Source organism: Herpailurus yagouaroundi, unplaced genomic scaffold (assembly GCF_014898765.1).
Source record: "Herpailurus yagouaroundi ecotype Mexico unplaced genomic scaffold, PumYag 162, whole genome shotgun sequence".
Taxonomy (NCBI): Eukaryota; Metazoa; Chordata; class Mammalia; order Carnivora; family Felidae; genus Herpailurus; species Herpailurus yagouaroundi.
In genome coordinates this window covers 8,882,511-8,903,179 of record NW_024412403.1, presented here as the reverse complement: position 1 = coordinate 8,903,179, position 20,669 = coordinate 8,882,511, and the positions used below count along the sequence as shown (strand labels likewise).

Below are 20,669 nucleotides of genomic sequence, written 5' to 3'. Positions count from 1 at the left end.
CCCGGTCCGGGCCGTCCTCAGGCCCCACCTCTGCCCCCTCGGGACTGACTTCTCACCAGGACCTCCCTTCCTCTGGAAAAGCTTCCTGTCCTTCTGTTTCATCTGTTCTTAAATATCTGTCACCAAGGCTTTTCGGCCTCCTCTTCCAAGGGCATAGTCACTGGGTCGGTTGCCCGGGGCCCCGGGAAGTGACACCACTGCCACGTGCAATTTCCACCTGCGGATGGAGAGATCCAGACGCCACGGATGATGTGGTCTCGGATGCTGGGAGCCACTTTTCCTCAAAGAGCTGATGTGGGAAGCCAGTATTCCTGGGGCCTGATGAGAACAGAGAGGCGGTAATGGCATGAGGGCACCGGGCACGTGTTGTCCTTCTGCCAGCGAACGTTATGATTTACCCCGCAGCCACAGTGTTTTCGGGTGTTGTCGTACTAGTTTTTGGACGCTGCACGGGCCTCCGTTGATCGGACGCGTTAATGTCTCCAGTTCTTCTGCAAATGCTCCCGCCCGACCAAAACCTCGTGAGACCGTTGTGCCAGGTAGCAGGGGCCAGTGGGAGATAAAAAGGCTCACACACACAATAGCCAGGACGTGGGAGCAGCCCAAGCGTCCGTCCATCGGCGGACGGACAAACAAAACGTCGTATCTACATAAAATAGAACATAATCGAGCCATAGAAACGAATGGCATTCTGTTCCACACCACAACGTGGGTGACCCTTGAAATCAGGATGCCAAGTGAGAGAAGCCAGACACAAAGGGACGCCCACCAGGTGGTTCCACTCATCCGAGATATCTAGAATCCACAGATTCCTAGAGACAGAGGGAGAGGGAGGTTACCTGTTGCGGCCGGGGGGGGGGGGCGGGGGGCAATGGGGAGTTCTAAGAACATCGTGGTTGTAGTTATTGCCACTACGTGCAGACATAAAAATGGTCAAAGTGGCAAAGGTTGTGTAATGCATATTTTTCCACAATAATAATTTTTTTAAAAAATTTAAATGTTTATTTATTATTTTTTTTAAAAATTTTTTTCCCAACGTTTATTTATTTTTAGGACAGAGAGAGACAGAGCATGAACGGGGGAGGGGCAGAGAGAGAGGGAGACACAGAATCGGAAACAGGCTCCAGGCTCTGAGCCGTCAGCCCAGAGCCCGACGCGGGGCTCGAACTCACGGACCGCGAGATCGTGACCTGGCTGAAGTCGGACGCTCAACCGACTGCACCACCCAGGCGCCCTTTAATGTTTATTTTTGAGAGAGACAGACAAAGTGTGAGTGGGGGAGGGACAGAGAGAGAGGGAGACACAGAATCGGAAGCAGGCTCCAGGCTCCGAGCTGTCAGCACAGAGCCCGACGTGGGGCTCGAACCCACGAACCCTGAGATCGTGACCTGAGCCGAAGTCGGACGCTCCACCGACTGAGCCACCCAGGCACCCCCACGATAATAATTTTAAAAAAGGTTCCCACTGGACTGTCACCCAGAAGCCACTGGAAAGTAGTTCTTTCTCCCATCAGAGTTCACTCTTAAGCGCCCCCAGACAAGCTTCACCCTGAAAAGGGAAAACATTTGAAGCCACCCCAAACGTTCTTCTAGCCAGCAGTTTCAGAAGAACATTCCTGCCCATGAATAGTGCTACATCCTGCACTGGGCTAGCGTTCAAAGCCTTTCTCCTTGTAAAAAAAGATCATTCTCGGTTTCCAAAACCAACATCACCCCCCACCCTGAGCCTTTTAGCACTTGATTAGTTGGCAAAACCAATATTAGTTTAAATGAAAGGCAACCTACAGAACAGGGTAACACACGGAGCCACTGTCCTCCCCCAGGGTGACCGAGCTGACCGGGTATGAGCCGCAGGACCTGATCGAGAAGACTCTCTACCATCACGTGCATGGCTGTGACGTGTTCCACCTCCGCTACGCGCACCACCTCCGTGAGTACCTCGCTCACCGCGCGGGGCCGGGGGCCGGGGCTGGCCAGGGAGGGGGTGGCCAGAAGCGGGGCAGGAAGGCCACCCTTGTTTGGTACAATAGTCCTCCATTGTGCACACATGAATTCTAAACCTCAGACTGACCCCCTCCGTTTAGCACAGCTACTGGTCAGTTCTCAAGCATCCAGCTTACCTTCCAGTGAAACTGTGGCAGGTGTGGGATGGTGCACAAGTTGCTGATTCGAGATGGTGGATGTATTTGGAACCTAGATTTCTCTAGGACATCTGGACACGTTTACACAAAGCGCAACAGCAGAAGCACCAACACGTACAGAGCCCTTGCTCCTGTGGGGCACCGGCTTAGGTGATTAAAGATGTTACTAACCCAGTGAAGGAGATTCTCCTGTTGATGATCCTCCTATTCCTACTGAGGATGCTGAGGTTCAGAGAGGTTAAGCCACTTGCCTGAGGTCACACAGTGAGAGGCTGGAGAGTCTGGAGCCAAAGCAGCCAGGACCCGGCCCCTGACCACTGTCCACCACCTGGCTGGGAGGCTCAGGGGAGACCACGGGTTCCCAGGATGGGAGAAGTCAGCATGGAAAGAATGAACAATCAGTATTCGATTGGCCAGTGCAGAAGGTTTGGTGAACATCTGGACGGGGAGGGGGGTGGGGCTCTAGTCACTGAAATGTTCAAAGAAGTGATACTTTTCTTCTAGAATCCAAATCAAGGCAGCAAATAACTGACACGGGGCGGGATACCTCATGTCCAGCCCTCCATGCCTGGACTCAGGGGTGCTTGCTAATGGGGTGCAGATGGCCGGAGCAGCCAGCTCTGCAGGGCCCCCTGGGTGGAGAGGGCAGGTGATTGCTCCGAAAACCCCAGCCCCAGGGGTCCCCCGCCCATTTCCGTGGAGGCAGGAGCATGGCAGGAGCCCCGATATCCAGCAAGGGAGCTGGAAGCAAGCCCCCAAATTACCTGCAGGAAGGGATCCTCTTCCAAGTGGGGCTCCATTGGGAGAAATTAGGCCTCTAAGCACAGAGAATGAAAACTTATGGAATTGAAAGTCTTCGTTTTAAATCCCATTTCCTCTCTCTCTCTCTCGAACTACCTGGCTAACAGAAGAGCAGGGATTTCCGCCCTGCCACCACCTGGGAGAAATAAATACAGTTTGTGTTTGGGAAGTGTAACGAAGGCCACAGCGATGACCAGCACAGGGCTCCTGTGTCCCCAACAAAGAACGGAAGCTTTTCACGTATCCATTGTTTTTGTGGGTTTTTTTAACTTTATTTTGTATTTATTTTGAGAGATAGAGAGCAAGCAGGGGAGGGGCAGAAAGAGAGAGAGGGGGAGAGAGAGAGAATCCCAAGCAGGCTCCACACTGTCAGCGCAGAGCCCTATGTGTGGCTCGAACCCACAAACCGAGAGTTCGTGACCTGAGCCAAAGTCAAGAGTTGGATACTTAATGGACTGAGCCACCCAGGTGCCCCTCACGTATCCAGTTCGGGGCGCGGGGCTGGCCCTGTGTCCATTTCCCAGATGAGCGGTGAGCCTCACGGGTGGAGACCTGTGGGCGGGCAGCAGCTGAGTCAGACAGGACCAGAGCCTGGGTTTGTTCGGCTCTCAGGCCTTGAGCCTTGGAGGCACGGCCCGTCTTCGCTTCATCAGGAGCCCTGATCTTCCCCGAGCTCACCCGGCCTGCAGAGGGAGTTTATCTGAGAGGTCCACTGCAATTTGCATGATAAATTTGCCTCAGCTCACCTGGAATTTAGCATTTCCAGACATTTCAATTATCCAAGAGAACCCTGAAAGGGAAGGCATACACAGGCTTCCCGGAGACACACAGAAAAGGCAGAAGCATTTAGAAACCAGAGGAAGCACGTGTTTTTGTTTTTGTTTTTTCAAATGGGCTCGAATTAGTAAATCAAAGAAAATGAAAAATAGCAATATTGACAACGATTGCTATGGTGTGGTGACCTTAACTATGGTGGAGAAACCACCCCAGGGGCAGGAGGCAGAGAGCATATCCCAGCCAGGCTGGAGGTGATGGGGGGGGGTGGCCTTGGGATCCACCATGAGCCTTGCATCTGTCCCTGACTCACTTCTGTCAACTTTTCCAGATGTAAACTAGAGGAGAGCTGACAGGGAGAGGTAGCGGAGGCCCTTGCCCACAGATGGGGGTGGGAATTAGTCTTCTAGAGCTCACACCTTGGCTCCAGGATTAGAACCTCACTTGGGTGTCCCTCTCAGGGAAGCCATGACATTAACCTGGACATGACTTTCCCCTCCAAAGCTGGGTCTTTCAGATGAAGAAAGGGGCGATATTCAACAAAACAGAGCATGATTTTTGGAAGCAGAGTCTTTATTGGTGCGGAGCTGGGGAAGTTTTGAAATCTCTCTGTTGTGTGGTCCCTGGGGCTTCATCTCCTTTCCAGGCACAGAACTGGGGCCAGAGGGGCCAAATCCAGAAGCCGACCTCGAGCCTGGGGTTCAAGTACAGTAGTTTGTTGGGACAGTGACGGAAACACGGGTTGGGGAGAGAGAGAAATAAGCCTTGGAAGGGAAGGAGCCACAAGACGGGCTTGTCTGACTGGGACTCAGTCAAGGGGAGTGAGCTGAGGTATTTAGACTCCTGCTCCTGCCTGTCATGAGCTGAAGGCTGCTCTTAGGGGTGTTAATCTCCCTGTCCCCCCTCATCTGTTAGAGTGAGCTCTGCCAAAGAAAGGCCTCAGGAGGGAGATGGGGCCATCAGAAGTTCCTGGGTGCACTCCATGGTGAGGGGAGGGACGTGAGGAGACATCAGCCAGAGCGAAGGTCCGCCTCTTTACCGTGTCTCCTCAGCCTCCTCCCCTCATTGGTCTCCAGGCTTTGTGAAGAGTTCTCCATCCAGCCATCCCTCCATAAGGTGCTCCTCAGCCCCCAGCCCAGCCTAGTTGGTCATCTTGTCCTTGCTTTGCACACCTTAGTCACCTTTCTCTTGTGGGGTGGGGGGCTTTTTTTTTTTTTAAGATTTTATTTTTAAGTCCTCTCCACACCCAATGTAGGACTTGAACTCACCACCCTGAGATCAAGAGTTGCACTCTCCACCAACTGAGCCAGCAGGCGCCCCTCTGGGGGGACCGTGTTGCCCTCACTGCTCAGGGTCCCTGTTGGTCCATTGGAGTGTCCTCTATCCCCAAACTCCTGCCCCATGGGCCGCGGGGTGGGGGGGGGGGTCAGGGAGCTAAGCACCGCCCCCCTTTCCAGTTCTGTTTTGTTTTCACTACCGCCATGATGTCAGCTGCTGCCACATCTCTTCCAGGAGGGTGTGTCCAGCTCCTTCCAGCCCAACCCAAGGGCCCTAGGTTCTTATTTCTGGACAATGCTTTCACCTCATGCTGTTCACATTCTTATGGGGTCTATATTGATCTGCTCAGGCCACTGTAACAAAATAACACAGGCTGAGGGGCCTAAACTACAGAAACTTGTTTCCTAACAGCTCTGGAGGCTGAAATCTGAAGTCAGGTTATCAGCAGGACCGCTTTCTCCTGAGGCCTCTGCCTCTGTAGGTGGGCATCTCCTTCCTGTGTCCTCACATGCGTGAGGCCCTCTGTGTGTGTCTGCCTTCTCATCTCTTTCTATGACAGGGACACCAGCCATATTGGATTAGGGTCCCCCTCTTACTCCATTTTCTTTTAATTACCTCTTTAAAGACCCCATCTCCAAATGCAGGGACATTCTGAGGTCCTGAGGGTCGGGGCTCCAACAATCTGGGTGGAATACAGGTCAGCCCATGACAGGGACTTTCTTTAATAGCTCTGTGTCCTTACCCAGGTAGTAGGCCCAGCTGGGCAGGCTGGCTTGGGGAGGGCAGGTGGGAGGTCTGTGAAGGCAGGATGCATCATTTGGAAATGTGGCTTTTCGGTCCTGTCTCCTGGTGCTTCAGTAACGCAGGGCTCAGGAACCTAGCCCAAGCCTCCCGCCCTCCTGCCCTCCCGCCCTCCCGCCTGGGATCCCAACCTGGATCCCAGATCCGCACGGTGGCCCCTGCCAAGCTGGGGGCTCAAGTCCTTCAATTCAGTCACCGCTGGAGCTGGCCTAGTGGCTGTCCCAGGAGCACAGGCATGCAGGGTGGCCTCTCCCACTTCCTCCCCATCCCCCACAGCTGCACATGGCTGGAGGGGGCCAGGGGCCACGGTGACCCTCAGGATTCCAAGACCACGGGTCGGGGGGCGGGCGGCTGGCCTCCTCTTACAGGGAGACATACAGACGCATCTTCCTTCGCAGTTGATGAGGTCACTGAGCGCAAGAAACATCTACCAATACCCAGGGAGGTCACTGTCCAATTCTCCAAGGCCAGATTTTCTCCACACCAGCGTCCAAACCCCAGGACTCCCTGGAGATGGGGCGAAGGGCTCTGCCAGCAGCAGAGTTGGACATCAGGCAGTGGTGGCTCTGGATGACCACAGTCAGCCAAATGGTTTTCACACATTGTTCAAAATATTATCTTAACCCAGTGCAAGGATCCACAGGGTCCAAAGAAAGCATAGCCCCTAAAGAAAGAGAATTCAACACCTTCCAGAAAGTCAGCTTCATGAGGAGAAGCAGGGCTGCGCAGGGCAGTCTTTGGGGAGCATGGGCTTCCAAGGGGTCAGCAAGACAGGGACTGGCATGACCCGGACACCTCGTGTCACTGTGGGCCTAGGCCTTCCCAGATGAGCCATGCGAGTCAGACCGTGCCAGGGCTTTCCCTGGAAGCTTCTGTAGAGAAAATGAACATGGATCCTCTAGGGAGCATATTTGAGCCCCCCTCCAACCCTGTGCCCTGCCCACTGTCCTGTGGTGGCCGAGGGAAGGCCCCCACAGCTCAGCTAAGTGTGGGCCCTGGTGCAGGCATGACAGTCATGTGGCCTCAGGGAAATGGGGGCCCTGAGCTAGGGTCTGCCCTTGCTGTCTCCCTCCTGTCTTTGTCAGGTGTTTGGGTGACTTTTTCTTGCATGGAGGGAGCCAGTAGAGATCTGTATTCTCTTGACCTGCAGGTCCTGGGGGTGGGGAGGGGTGATGCACAGTTGGGAAGGGATTGATATCGCCGAACTTGAAGATCTGTTGAGGGACACCAGGCAGATTTCTGGAAGACACAACAGTTTGGAAGAACCATGATGTCCAAGATGGTGGAGAATTGCACCCAGCTCCCCACCTGGGGCCCCTGGACAGAGTGGGCCAAGTCCAGATCACAGAGAGTGCAGGCCAAGTCCAACTGTCATAACGCTTTCAATGTCACGCAAAGGCTTCTAAGCCTGAATACGTGGTCTACAGAGTTCAAGGAATAACTGTCATAACAAAATTCCAGGACACCTGGCAGACACCCATAGAGAACACACCCTAAATGGCGCACAGAGGGCACCTGGGTGGCTCAGTTGGTTAAGCATCGGGTTTTTGATCTCAGCTCAGGTCACGATCTCGAGGTTCGTGGGTTCGAGCCCTGCATCTGGCTCCACACTGACGGTGCAGAGCCTGCTTGGGATTCTGTCTCTCCCTCTCTCTCTGCCCCTCCCCCCATTCATTCTCTCTGGCTTTCTCCCTCAAGATAAGTAAATAAACTTAAAAGAAATTTAAGGGCACCTGGGTGGCTCAGTCAGTTAAGCGTCCGACTCTTGGGTCCGGCTCAGGTCATGATCTCACGGTTCGTGAGTTCGAGCCCCGCATCAGGCTCTGTGCTGACAGTGCAGAGCCTGCTTGGGATTCTCTCTCTCTCTCTTTCTCTGCAACTCCCCCGTTCGTTCCCTCTGCCTCTGTCTCTCAAAATAAATAAACTTAAAACAAATGAAGTGGCACACGAGAGTCACAAACTCAAATGCTTATGGGGCCAGGCATGTAGCATGAATGTGTGAATGGGCATCTGTAGGGCAGTAGGGAATGGCTAACACGTGACCATCCAGAGGCATTCCCAGTAAAACAGCACTGAGCCACCAACAGAACCCACCCGTGAGCTTACACAGTCCATGGGACACTGGTGCGCAACCACTCTGTGGCATCGCTGTGGAACAGGGCACAAAGGTCTCGAAACGGAAGACAAACTTGCACGTCTCCCATCCACTGTGGCAATTTCATGTCGGGGGCGCCAGCCTCTGCTGCTGGCCTTGCCTCTGGACTGGACACGGGTGATCACGTTTAATTCATGCTCAGATCCCTTTAGATGCTCTCTTGCAAGCAGGGTCTGGAGGCAGAGGAGGTGTCGGCTTGCAGGTGGAGGTGTGGGGAAGCCTACACCTTGAGGGGGAGCCAGGAGCAGGGGAGCGGTAAATCATGGGAGAAAGCACTGCGTGAGCTCCACGTTGTCCTGACCCGGAAGCAGTTGTGAACATAAAGGTGTGGGCTGGACCTTCTTGGTGTTGCCAGACGGGTCAAGCTCTGCCCATCATCCGTGGTCAAGGTCACTTTGGACACATCCCACAAGGTGGCCCTTGTGAGCGTTCTTCCTTAAAGTGCTTCTCTCTTCGCGGTGCGTTGTGTGTTGTTCTGCCAGCCAGACGTGCAGACTCCCTAGAGGAGCGCACGGCTTTCCATCAGTGTCACCCACTGCAGGTCCGAGCTGGCAGAGGGGACATAGCAGGAGGAGGGGATCAACCTCACCAGTGTTTCTGTGGAGGGTGGTTTTGTCTCCTGGCGCCGCTCTAACGAAATACTACAAACTGGGAGGCTTAAAACAGCGGAAATGTACTCTCCCAGGGTTCTGGAGACCGGAAGTCCGAAGTGAAGGGGTCAGCAGGGCCGAGCTTCCTCAGAAAGCTCTGAGGAGGATCCTTCCTACCTCTGCCAGCTTCTGCTGGAGTCCTTGGCTTGCAGTCCCAGCTCACCAGTCTGTGCCTCCACTTGCCCTCCTGTGCGTGTGTGTGTCTCCTCTTTGGTCTCTTATGGGGGGGGTCGTTGGAGGCAGGGCCCACCCTGTTCCAGCATGATCTCGTCTGTCTTGAGATCCTTGACTTAATTACACCTGCAGAGATGCCTTTTCCCAAATACGGTCACATTCACCGGTTTCAGGGGCCAGGACGTGGAACACATCGTTTGGGGGAACCCCATTCAATCACCATAGGGATTTTTGGCCTCTGACATCATCAGCTCTTACAATTCAAAACGGAAATAGAAATTATGCTCCAGGCCAAGGTTCCCTTGCCTCCCAGAGGAACCGGGCAGGCCACCTACTTTTCTGGGTAGCAGATTCATGGAACTAGAATTTCCACCCCAAAGCGGCCTCAGCAAACTGTGACCGCTGGCTTCCCTCTCAGCATGGGACACCCTGATCTCAGAACCATCTGAGGCCCCGATGCTGGAGGTGCTGTGGCCCCAAGTGCTAGGAGCAGGGCCTCTGTTCCCGGAGCTTACAGCTTACGGGCCATCTCCAGCCTGCCTGGTCCCCCACTGCCAAGCAGAGCCTTACTTTATAGCCACCCCCCCCCCCCCGCTCTCCTCCTCCCTCCACCCTCCACGGGATCATTTCAGGCAGCTAATTAAGACCAACAGATTGGAGGGGGAGCTAGACCGAAGCAAGGCATGTTGTGACTAAGCGTCTAGGATTTCAGCTTGGATTGATAATGTGGACTATCACCATGGGTCATAGAGAAGCAGAAAACAATTCTATGCCCGTGTTTGTTTGGTCTCTGTATCTAAGCCGCATCAGAGCCGCCCTTGGCATCCTAATATAAAATATTTGGGATAAACTGACTTTATTGTATCCAGTTTAGATGATTATGGGTAGGTTTTAGGAATGTTGTAAGAAATAAGGAAAGCATGAAATCCAAGAGAGGGAAAAGGAAAAATACACCATCTTGCTGCCAGGGGCGTGACGGGTGCCTCGAGGGACGGATCTCAGAGCGGAGGGGCTGAGCAAGTACTTCTGCTGAAGGAATGACCTCTGGGGAAGTCCACATCTGGGGCCCCAGGTGGGTCCTACAGCATGTCTTTTGGGGCCAAAAGCAAATTGGCCGAGTCTCCGCTGACCTTCCTTGTACCTCTCCTTGCACAGTGAGCTACAGAGAACCTTCTGGACACACGTGCCCCTTCCTCCCAGAGGGATCACTCTGAGACAAGGGAGTCAGAACACCCGGGCTGGGGGCCCCGGCTATGCCCTCAAGATTTGCTGGCCCCACTTCCTGGTGGTGCCTACTTCCCACAGCTGTAGGGGGTGTGAAATGAGGGGTTCGGACATGAGCGGGCACCCGAAACCATGGGTTTTGCTGTAAAAAAAGCAAACCCCAAGAGGAGAAACATTGTAAAGATAGCTCTTTCCTATTATCTGTCTGTGCTCTCCAGCACGGACTCTGGCCCCTGCCCCGTGCGTCCACGGAGGTGCACATGCTAAACCCGGGAAGAAGAGAGCCTGTGTCTACACTGTTCCCGGGAGCCCCGCCCCTCGTCCCAGGGGTGGAGGGGGGGATGGCGGTCACGCACCGAAGGGGTGGGGGGCCTGATCCGTGTTGTATTTCCACTTCCCTGACCCCACACAAACTACCTGCCTGTGGAAAAAATAATTTTTTCATTAAAAAAATTTTTTTGTTTAGATGTTTTTATTTATTTTTGAGAGAGAGACAGACAGAGCATGAGTAGGGGAGGGGCAGAGAGAGAGAGGGAGACACAGAATCTGAAGCAGGCTCCAGGCTCTGTGCAGAGCCTGATGCGGGACTCGAACCCACAAACCACAAGATCATGACCTGAGAAGTTGGACGGTCAACTGTCTGAGCCACCCAGGCGCCCCAATAATTTTTTCACTTTTATTATAAAGCCGATACCTCCTTAGTGTTGGAAGTGTAGAAAATCAAGAAAAGTGGAACAGGAGAAAATGAAAATTACCTGTAATCTGACCAGATAATGAGAGTTGATATGTATTGAGTCTTTGCTGTGTGACTGCCACCACTAGTCTAAAGCTTCCCATAGATGATCTAATCCTCACTGTGACCATGCGAGGTAGGGAGTATGATTATGCTCTTGTTCCAAACAGGGAAACCGAGTCACCGGGGCTTTGTAACGTGTCCGAGATCGCAGTTAGTTGGGGTGTATATGTGAGTGTGCATGTACTTTTTCTTACCTGTACTCTATGCTCTTCTGAATCTTGTCTCTTTTTTTAATGAGTTATAACTGACATATAACACTATATTAGTTTCAGATGTACAACGTAGTGATTTGATATTTGTACACGTTCCTCCATGATCAGCACAATAAATCTAGTTACAATATATAGTTATACACTTTTTTTCTCGTCTTGAGAGCTTTGAAGAGCTAATTCCTTTAGCAACTTTCAATACACAACACGGTGTTATTAACTGAAGTCTCCGATGCTGGAAGTTTGTACCTCTTGACCATCTCCTTCACCCGTTTCTCCCACCTGCCCTCCGTCACCTTTGGCAACCACCAATCAGTTCTCTGTATCTATGATTTTTTTTTTTATTAGATTGCACATGTAAGTGAGGTGCCAGGGTATTTGTCTTCGTCTGACTTACTTTACTTACCATAATACCCTCGAGGTCCACCCATGTTGTAGCAGATGGCAAGATTTCCTTCTTTTTTATGGCCAAACAATATTCCCTTGTGAGTGTGTGTACGTACGTATACCACGATTTCTTTATCCATTCATCCATGGGTGGACACTTAGAGTGGTTCCATTTCTTGGCTATTGTAAATAATGCTGCACTGAACATGGGGGCGCAGGGGTCTTTCCGAGTTAGTGTTTTTGTTTCCTTCAGAGAAATACCCAGAAGTGGTATTTCTGGAGCATATGGTAGTTCTATTTTAAATTTTTTGAGGAACCTCCTCACTGTTTCCATGGTGGCTGCACCAATGTACCTTCCTAGTCATAGTACACATGGGTTCCCTTTTCCCCACATCCTTGCCAACACTTGTTATTTCTTGTCTTCTTGATAATAGTTATTCTGACAGGTGTGAGGTGAAACCTCATGTGATTTTGATCTGCATTTCCCTGATGATAAGTGATGCTGTGAACTTTTTCATGTACCTGTTGGCCGTCTGTATGTTACGTCTTCTTTGGGAAAATGTCGATTCAGAACTTCTGCCCATTTTGTAGTTGGACTATTTTATTTACTTGTTTGTTTGTTTGTTTGTTTATTGCTACTGAATTGTATGTGTTCTTCGTATATGTTGGATATTAACCCCTTATCAGGTACGTAATTTGCAAATACTGTCTCCCATTCGGTAGGTTGTCTTTTCATGTTGTTGGTGGTTTCCTTTGCTGTGCAGAAGCTTTTTAGTTTGATGTAATGCCACTTGTTTTTTTTGGCTGTCGATCTTTTAAGGATTATTTTGTGGTTCCATACAAATTTTAGGATCGTTTGGTCTATTTCTGTGAAGGATGATACTGGAATGTTGATAGGTATTGCATTAAATCTGTAGATGCCTTAGGGTAGTATGGACACTTTATATTAATTCTTCCCCTCCATGAACATGGAGTGTCTGTCTTTGCATTAATATGTGTCTCCTTCAGTTTCTTTCATTGATGTCTTATAGTTTTTAGTGTCTTGTCTTTCACCTCCTTGGTTAAATTTATTCCTAGCTATTTCATTATTTTTGATGCAATTGTAAATGGGATTGTTTTCCTAATTTCTCTTTCTGATAGTTCATTAGGAATGTGTAGAAACTCAGCAGATTCTTGTGTACTTATCTTGTATTCTTGACCCTTACAGAATTCTCTTATTCTAAGAGTCTTCTGATGGAGTCTTTAGGGTTTTCTGTCTATAATATGCCATCTGAAAATAATGACAGTTTTACCTCTTCCTTTCCAATGTGGTTGTCTTTTATTTCTTTTTCTTGCTTAAGTGTTCTGGCTAGGACTTCTGATTCTGTGTCACATAAAAGTGGCAAACGTGGGCATCCTTGACTTGTTCCTGACCTTAGAGGAAAAGCTTTCAGCTTTCTCCTGTTGAGTATGTTAGCTGTGGACTTGTCATGGATGGCCTTTATTATGTTGAAGTGCATCCTTTCTATATGCACTTTGTTGAGAGTTTTTATCATAGATGGCTACTGAATTTTGTCGAATGATTTTTCTTTATCCATTCTCATTGTTCACTTTGTTCATGTGGTGTATCCTATTGATTGATTTGTAGATGTTGAACCATCGTTGCATCCCAGGAATAGATCCCATTTGATCACGCCGTATGATCCCTTTAATGTATTGTTAAATTCAATCTGTTACTATTTTGTTAAGGATTTTTACATCTACGCTCATCAGAGATATTAACCAGTAATTTTCCTTTCCTTGCAGTGTCCTTGTCTGGTTTTGGTATCAAGGTCATGCTGACCTCATACATGTGTTTGGAAGTGTTCTTTCCTCTTCTAATTTTCCAAAGAGTTTGAAAAGGATTGGTGTTAATTCTTACTTAAATGTGTGGTGGAATTCACCGGTGAAGGAAGCCATCTGGTCCCGGACTTCTGTTTATTGTGAGGTGTTTGATGACTCCTTACCAGTTATTAGTCTGTTCAGATTTTCTATTTCTCCATCACTCAGTCTTCATAGGTTGTATATTTCTAGCAAAGTATCTGTTTTCTTGTAAGTTGCTCAACTTGTTGGCATATAATTGTTTTTCTTAAAGTGTGCTACAATTATTTCCAAATTTTTATTTAAATTCTAGTTAACATACTGTGATTGTTCATAGTAGTCTGTTATTATCTCTGTATTTCTGTGATATTGAATCCTGTCTTTTTTTCTCATTTAACATTATATCATACACGTTCTCCATAATATTTCAAATCCTTATTAATCATTATCTCAATAGCGGCATAGGATTCCTAAGTTTATTTCATCTTCCCTAATTCATGGGCAATGAAGCGTCCCCTTCCTTTTCCCCCTGAATTATAAGCAGGACTGCTTGTAATAGGATCAATGAAGGATCAATGATTGGAAGTGAAGCCACCGTGTCAGTGGATGTGAACTGTCAAACTGCTTTCCAGGACGGTACGAGTCCATGCTTCTATCAGCACGTGACAATGCCTGTCCCCATAGATCAGCTGACATCATTGTTGTCATTTTATTTCCCTTGAGATACAATTCATACAATATAAAACTGACCATCTTAACAGTTTTCAGAGGTTCTTAGTATATTTATAACGTCATGCAACTATTACCTTTACTGAGTCCCAGAACATTTTCTTCATCCCCAGAAGAACCCTGGTACCCATCAGCGGCCACTCCTGGCTCCCCTCATCCCCCAGCTCCTGTCAACCACTAATCTGCCTTTGGTTTTTATGGATGTGCCTATTCTGGACATTTCACATAAATGGAACCATGCAATATTTGTTTCTTTTTTACCATCTGCTGATTTAATGGATGGTATCTAGCTCTGAGTTAAGCAAATACATTGAACATTTGATCATCATTTATATTTAATCTTTGGTGAATCGTTTGTTCCAGTCCTTTCCTCATATTACTTCTAGGTCTTAATGTTTTTATCGATGTGTATGAACTCTTTACATATTAAGGCTAACTACTCCTCGACTATCATTTTTGCAGTAATTTTTCTTCTGCACCAGAATATTCTGCTGCAGGTGTTAAAGTGGATGATAAAGAGGCACTCTTAATGTGGAAAGAAGTCACAGAAGGCCATGGAGAGCCTCGGGAGGGTTTGGGCAGACAGCGCGGGGGCTCTGCCTAGTGGCATAAGATGGGGGCTGAATTTCTGTGTCTGTGAGCCTCCAAGGGGTTCGTTCCTTCAGTGCCAGCTAGTGCAGTCACAGAATTTGGCCACCTCCCCAAACACCTGCTCAGGTGGCTGTTAGTAGGGCCCTGGGGCCAGCCCTGATTTGAGAAACAGGAATGCCCTGTAGCCATGACCTGGGCATCAAGGGATGCCTTTTAGATTTGTGCTGGCCTTCCCCTCCTTGGAGAAGGATGACTGGGCCTTTCTCTTCTCTCCTGCCCACCCAGTGTTTCTGGCACTTTCCTTTCTCGCCAGCCTGTGCCCTCCAGGCCCTGAGGGAAATTAGTACAGAGGCTTTGGAAGTGAGTATGGCTCAGCAGTCTGGAGTTTGCACCCATGCGTAGAAGATGGGCCCAGAGGCCCAGTTTTCAGAAACTAAATAGCCAAGCAGAGGTCCTTCCTACATGAGCAACAAATTAATAGGCCTGATGAAAAGTGGGGCTGATGGGAAGAAAATACAGATGGCAACAGAGTAGCAAACAGTCTCAAGGTGAATACACACATGTTCTGGAGAGTAGTAAATACTAACAACAATTTGAAGCTTGGTTGAATGTACTTATTATTTTGTTTAAACAACTACATCACTCCCTGCTCCTGCTGCCGCCACCTATTGAGGGTGTGGGGATTAAGGGTTTGAGGGATTATCACATCGTCGTGGCATTTTGGAAACTGAAAAGCCAAACCAATTTTATCACTCTGCCAGATGCAAATGTTTTATGGGGACTAATTGTTTCTCCCAGTGAAATCAATGACTATTAAATTTGAGTTCTCAACAGGGGAGGGGAGAGATCGCGCCTTGGACCTCTTGAAATTATAGGCAAAAAATCTTGCGTGTGTGCGTGCGTTTGTGCGTGTGCGCACACAAGCATGCACCTTCCTGTAGAGAAAGCCCATCTCTTTGTCGAGTTCCCAAAGGTGTCCTTGACCCCAGAAAGGTCCAGAACTGGGGCTGAGGTCATCGGTGGGGGCAGAGCCCCCCAAGCAGAGCCTGCTAATTGTCCCTCGGGATTCATGTTACCTTGTGCTTGCAGTGCTGGTGAAGGGCCAGGTCACCACCAAGTACTATCGGCTGCTGTCCAAGCTGGGCGGCTGGGTGTGGGTGCAGAGTTACGCCACCGTCGTGCACAACAGCCGCTCGTCCCGGCCGCACTGCATCGTGAGTGTCAATTATGTCCTCACGTAAGTCCGACGTATTTGTTTCCTTGCTCTCTCCTCTCCCCTGCCCCTCATCAGCCCGCTGTCACAAGCCGCAAGCCCTGTCTCTCTCTCTCTCTCTCTCTCTCTCTCTCTCTCTCTCTCTGAAATTGTTCATTTGTCTCCTGTTTTGTTTATATTTGAACAATCTGGTGGTTCGGGAAGGTCTAAACTATTTCTGAACTCGGCACCGAGGGCCAGGTGCTGGGCTGTGGTGGGAATACCACGAAGGGAGCCCTGCCCCAGGCACAGCTGAAGATCAGATCCGAGAGACCAGCTGAGGGGCGCCGGGGTGGGGGGAAGGTGGGAGATGCCCCCCATCTTGCACAGGAGGGACAGGAGACGCGTCCAGATCAGGAATATGAACTTACGCTCCTTGTGCCCACAAACATCAGGGCCGTCTTGCGTGCTCCCACCATCTGGGACGGGGATCTCTCACATTTCCCCCGTATTTCTATATAGCCTGTTGCAAATGATGATGAATGTTTGGTCTCTTTAAAATCTCAGGAGGCCAAGTTCAGTTGCAAATTCTTTTAGGACCATTAGACACACAACAGGACATAAGTCTCCCTGGGACCATATATTACTGTGGACCCACGGTGGCTACTGTATGTTAAGTCACCTGCACCCAGCTCTGTCCCTGAACTTGACACCTTTGCTGTACCCCAGCCCCACCTTGAACAAGGTTCTCCTGTGTGTTCAAGGATTTGAACTCACTCCTGGATTTAGGCTCTCACTCCTTTCATAGAATGACTGCCGGGTCCCTGGTTTCTTGGGTTTTGTTTTATTATTATTTTTTTAGGAGTGTGATTTTGGCAAAACTGCAGGGAAGAGAGCATTTTAGCCCCCTAATGACTCTTCCTGAGCAGACAAGCGTGGGCTGGTACTTTAGGAGACTTCCCCTCCCACGAACACAACTGTGCCAAGCCGGCTCTTCAGGCCGAAATGGGCGCCTGATGTGGAGAGAGGCAAGGCTGGCAGCCAGGCTCCTGGACCCTTGAAAGTCCCCCACTCGCGCCTCCCTGGGTGCTAAATGGAGCAACAGCCGGGCCACAGACACTCAAGGCGATGAGTACTGCTCCTGCCCTTGCTTTGGCCCCGACACGCTTCCTGGTGGCCCATGGTGTCCCTGGGGGACCTTTGGGACCTACAGGACTGGAGACAGCTACCTCCAGATCTTCTGGCTGGATAATGCTGACCTCTCTCGGCACTGCCCAGGGCTGCAGGGGGCCTTTGGCGATGAAGGTGGGCGCCCTTTGCTCAAGTCCCGGGCCCTGCAACCTCAGTGAACCGATTCGCTGGAGCTTGGGGAACGAACTTGCGGGTTGGGGGCGGGGGGTTGGGGGAGGGGTAGGGAAGCCGCTCTGCCGCCCTGGCGGCCCACTGGACATGACTTGTCCTGCTCTTGCTTCTCAGGGATATCGAATACAAGGAACTGCAGCTGTCCCTGGACCAGGTGTCCACATCCAAGTCCCAGGACTCCTGGAGGACCGCCTTGTCTACCTCACAAGAAACTAGGAAATTAGCGAAACCCAAAAATACAAAGATGAAGACGAAGCTGAGAACAAACCCGTACCCGCCACAGGTAACACACACCCCCTGCTGGGGGCTCAGGACACCCAGCCTGTTAAGGAACAATGAGCCTCAGTGCATAGCGGGTCTCAGGTCTGGGCCTGGAAGTTTCCCCGAGGAGTGCAGCAGAGGCCCTGGGGGGATGTCCTGTGCACACAGTAGAGACACGGCCTGAGGCACACGGAGCTAACATCTGGGAAGGCTCAGCAGGGCTGGAAAAAGAAGGCTAAATTGGGAAGGCACATCAGCTTGCTGGAATCCGCCTTCGTGCGCAGCGTGTTTCCATAGCATTTTTTAAAACGAAAACCTTTTTTTGTTTTAATACTTTGTAACCTCTCAGAAAGTGGCTGCATGTATCTGGTATGTTTTCCACTTGGGCTGAGACCGCCTCCCACCCCGGGCGGGGGGCGGGGGCGGGGGGAGGCGTCTCTGTGGCACTGCTTGCTGCACACCTGTCCCCAGTGGGACCTCACTGCGGTGGCCGGGGGTGGGCCCAGCCCGGGGATGCGGTCAGGCTGACTCCAGGGCGGGATCCGGCGAGGCCGGAGGGGACTTCCTCACCGGCCCTGTCCGTCTCCTTTGCCGCACGTGCAGCAATACAGCTCGTTCCAAATGGACAAACTGGAATGCGGCCAGCTGGGAAACTGGAGAGCCAGCCCCCCAGCGAACGCCCCGGCGCCCCCAGAACAGCAGCTCCATTCAGAAAGCAGCGACCTTTTGTACGCCCCGTCCTACAGCCTGCCTTTCTCCTACCATTACGGACACTTCCCTCTGGACTCTCACGTCTTCAGCAGCAAAAAGCCAATGTTGCCGGCCAAGTTCGGGCAGCCCCGAGGATCCCCGTGCGAGGTGGCACGCTTTTTCCTGAGCACACTGCCAGCCGGTGGCGAATGCCAGTGGCATTATGCCAACCCCCTAGTGCCTAGCGGCCAGTCTCCAGCTAAAAACCTTTCTGAGCCGCCGGTGAACACTGCTCGGCACAGCCTCGTGCCAAACTATGAAGGTGGGTCATGTTTGCACGAGGGGAGGGGGCAGGACTGCGAACGGTGGCGGTGGGTGGCAAGCGGAAAAAGGATCCTCACGCTTTGGGCAAACTTCTCCTTTTTCTGCTCGGAAGTAGGGATTCCACGCTCTCCTGCTGGCAATGGGAGTCGCTTCGTGACAGGCTGGAAAGCTGGGCGACCGCGCCTGTGTGCCACACGTGGCACTGGTGACGGCATAAAGGGTGGAGGAAACCGGCGTTCAGCCACCCCCCCTCCCCCCCAAAAGCTCCGGCCTCATTCGCTTCCCCAAGAGGGAGACAGAGTGGTTTTCAGGACCAGCTCCCATGTACGGAGAATGCTCCAACCGCATTTATTTTAAAAGATTACTTTCCAGCCCGCCCCCAAATGAATCTGGGATCCTGTTGGCTTTCTTCCCACGCCAGTTTTCAAAGTGGGAAAGACAGTGGTGGAAATTCATGAGCTCAGAGACAGAAATGTCACTCACCAACCCGGGGCAAATGATGTAAGCACTCCGAGGACTCAGTTTCTTCATCTGTAAAATGGGATCGGAGGCCAGGTGATATGCCTACCCCAGGGCTGGGCACACGCTAGGTGCCTGCCCGCACTGCTGGTTCAACAACGGGAATGGCCCCTCCAGCAGCCTTCCTGGTGGCAGACAAGCAAACGTCCTCTGTGGATGTGCCACCGGCTTCCCCAGGCCCAGTCTCCTGTTTGCTCACTGAGCCAACCCCAGGCAGAGGGTAGGTGGGGATTGAGGGGTGGCTGCAACAGGTACGTTCCCGTTGCACACAGACCTAACTACTGCTCGGGGTGTAGACCAAGATAGTACAAATTTCCTGCGGTGGCCACTAAATGCAGGGTAAACGTTATATGCCCCCAGCAACGAATCATCTGCTTAAAGAGGAGCGCTCTCTCGGGGCCCCTCCTTTCCCCTCTTTCTCTCTTTGGAGGCAGGTAGGGCTCTGTTCCTCCCCAGCGGCTTTGGGAATCTCTTGTTCAGACCCAGTCTTTACAAGGCTGAGACCCGTCTTGTCCCTAACGTGAGACGAGGGATAGACCGTGGGAGAAAGCCAACTGTCTTGGAGATTACTAGGACACGTTTTTCAAAAGTGGGGAGCTTAGAAAAGAACACACCAGCCACTAGGGCAGCATGGTCCGCCTTCGGCCTGGGCCGGTCCTCGGAGCCGCCAGTGTCTCAGATTTGGAGAGACAGCCATCAGTGTATTGGGTCCCTTGAATAACCAAGGAAGGGATTTCCCCTGACAGCCAATGAAAGAAAGAGAAAGCTAGGCATCTTGATAACAGCTGAAGATATTATCCACTTGAGATTGACCTGAAAGAATTATTTTTTCTTGGTCTGTGGAAGTTGGCCAATGATATAACTAACACACAGTATTACATTTTTTTAAAAGTTGCTATTTTGAAAGCGAAAGAGGTTAATAACCACCTCGTTTATCACACACTTGGTAAAAAAAAGGACCAAAGGTGCTAATTTGGGGCAATTTGCGATCCACTTCCTAGTCTTTTTTGATATTAAAGGAAGACAAAGGTTGTCTTAAGGTAAAAAAAAAAAAAAAAAAAAAAAAAAAGGGAGCTAATTGATTGCAGGCATCTAGTTAGTGAGGGTGGTTATTACTTTAGTCATGACCCCTCTAAAGGGAGCAGGGTGATTACCACCCCACTCTCCCCACCGAGGGCTAAGGGGGAAAAAAAAAAAAAGAAAGAAAGAAAGAAAGCCTGTAAACCAACGCTGTCCAAGAAGGTAGCCAGCAGCCACGTGTGGCTCTTGGGCACTGAAATGCGGCTACTAGGAGAATGAGAGGTGCTGCTGGGTAGGCCTGCACTTGGAAGGCAGGAACAAAGAATCGGATACCGCAATCATTTAAAACTATTGATCCCACATTGAAATAACCTTTGGGACATGTGGCATTAAATTGAGCGCGCTGTTCACATGAATTCCACCTGTTCCTCTTCGCTCTTTAATGCGACCACCCGAACGCCGCCGCAGAGTGCAGCCTGCGACCGGACAGCGCGGGCGGGCCTGGGCGCGGAGGGGCAGGGGCCGGACGGCTGCGGGGGCGGAGCGCGCTGCGGGTGGCCCAGAGGGTGGTGGCGGCGCCCGGGGCCCGCCGGGTTGGTGCCGCTTTGGGCGTGTCCCCTTCCTCCCCCCGCGCGGGCGTCTAACGTGTCGCCTGTCCCCGCAGCGCCCGCCGCCGCCGCCGCGCGCAGGTTCGGCGAGGACACCGCGCCGCCACCGCCGCCGCCGCCGAGCTTCCCGAGCTGCGGCCACTAC

General features: G+C 51.1%; 1 protein-coding gene across 1 annotated transcript in view; it reads left to right on the top strand.

The window, feature by feature from the left end:
* SIM2 (SIM bHLH transcription factor 2) overlaps positions 1–18,593 on the top strand; it is a 49,943-nt gene extending 31,350 nt beyond the window's left edge. The window contains 5 exon segments of the mRNA XM_040483954.1: positions 1,823–1,929; positions 15,638–15,785; positions 17,217–17,385; positions 17,967–18,382; positions 18,384–18,593. Coding sequence (XP_040339888.1) covers positions 1,823–1,929; positions 15,638–15,785; positions 17,217–17,385; positions 17,967–18,382; positions 18,384–18,492 — 949 coding nt within the window. The 3' untranslated portion in view covers positions 18,493–18,593.
* The last annotated feature ends 2,076 nt before the right edge of the window (positions 18,594–20,669 follow it).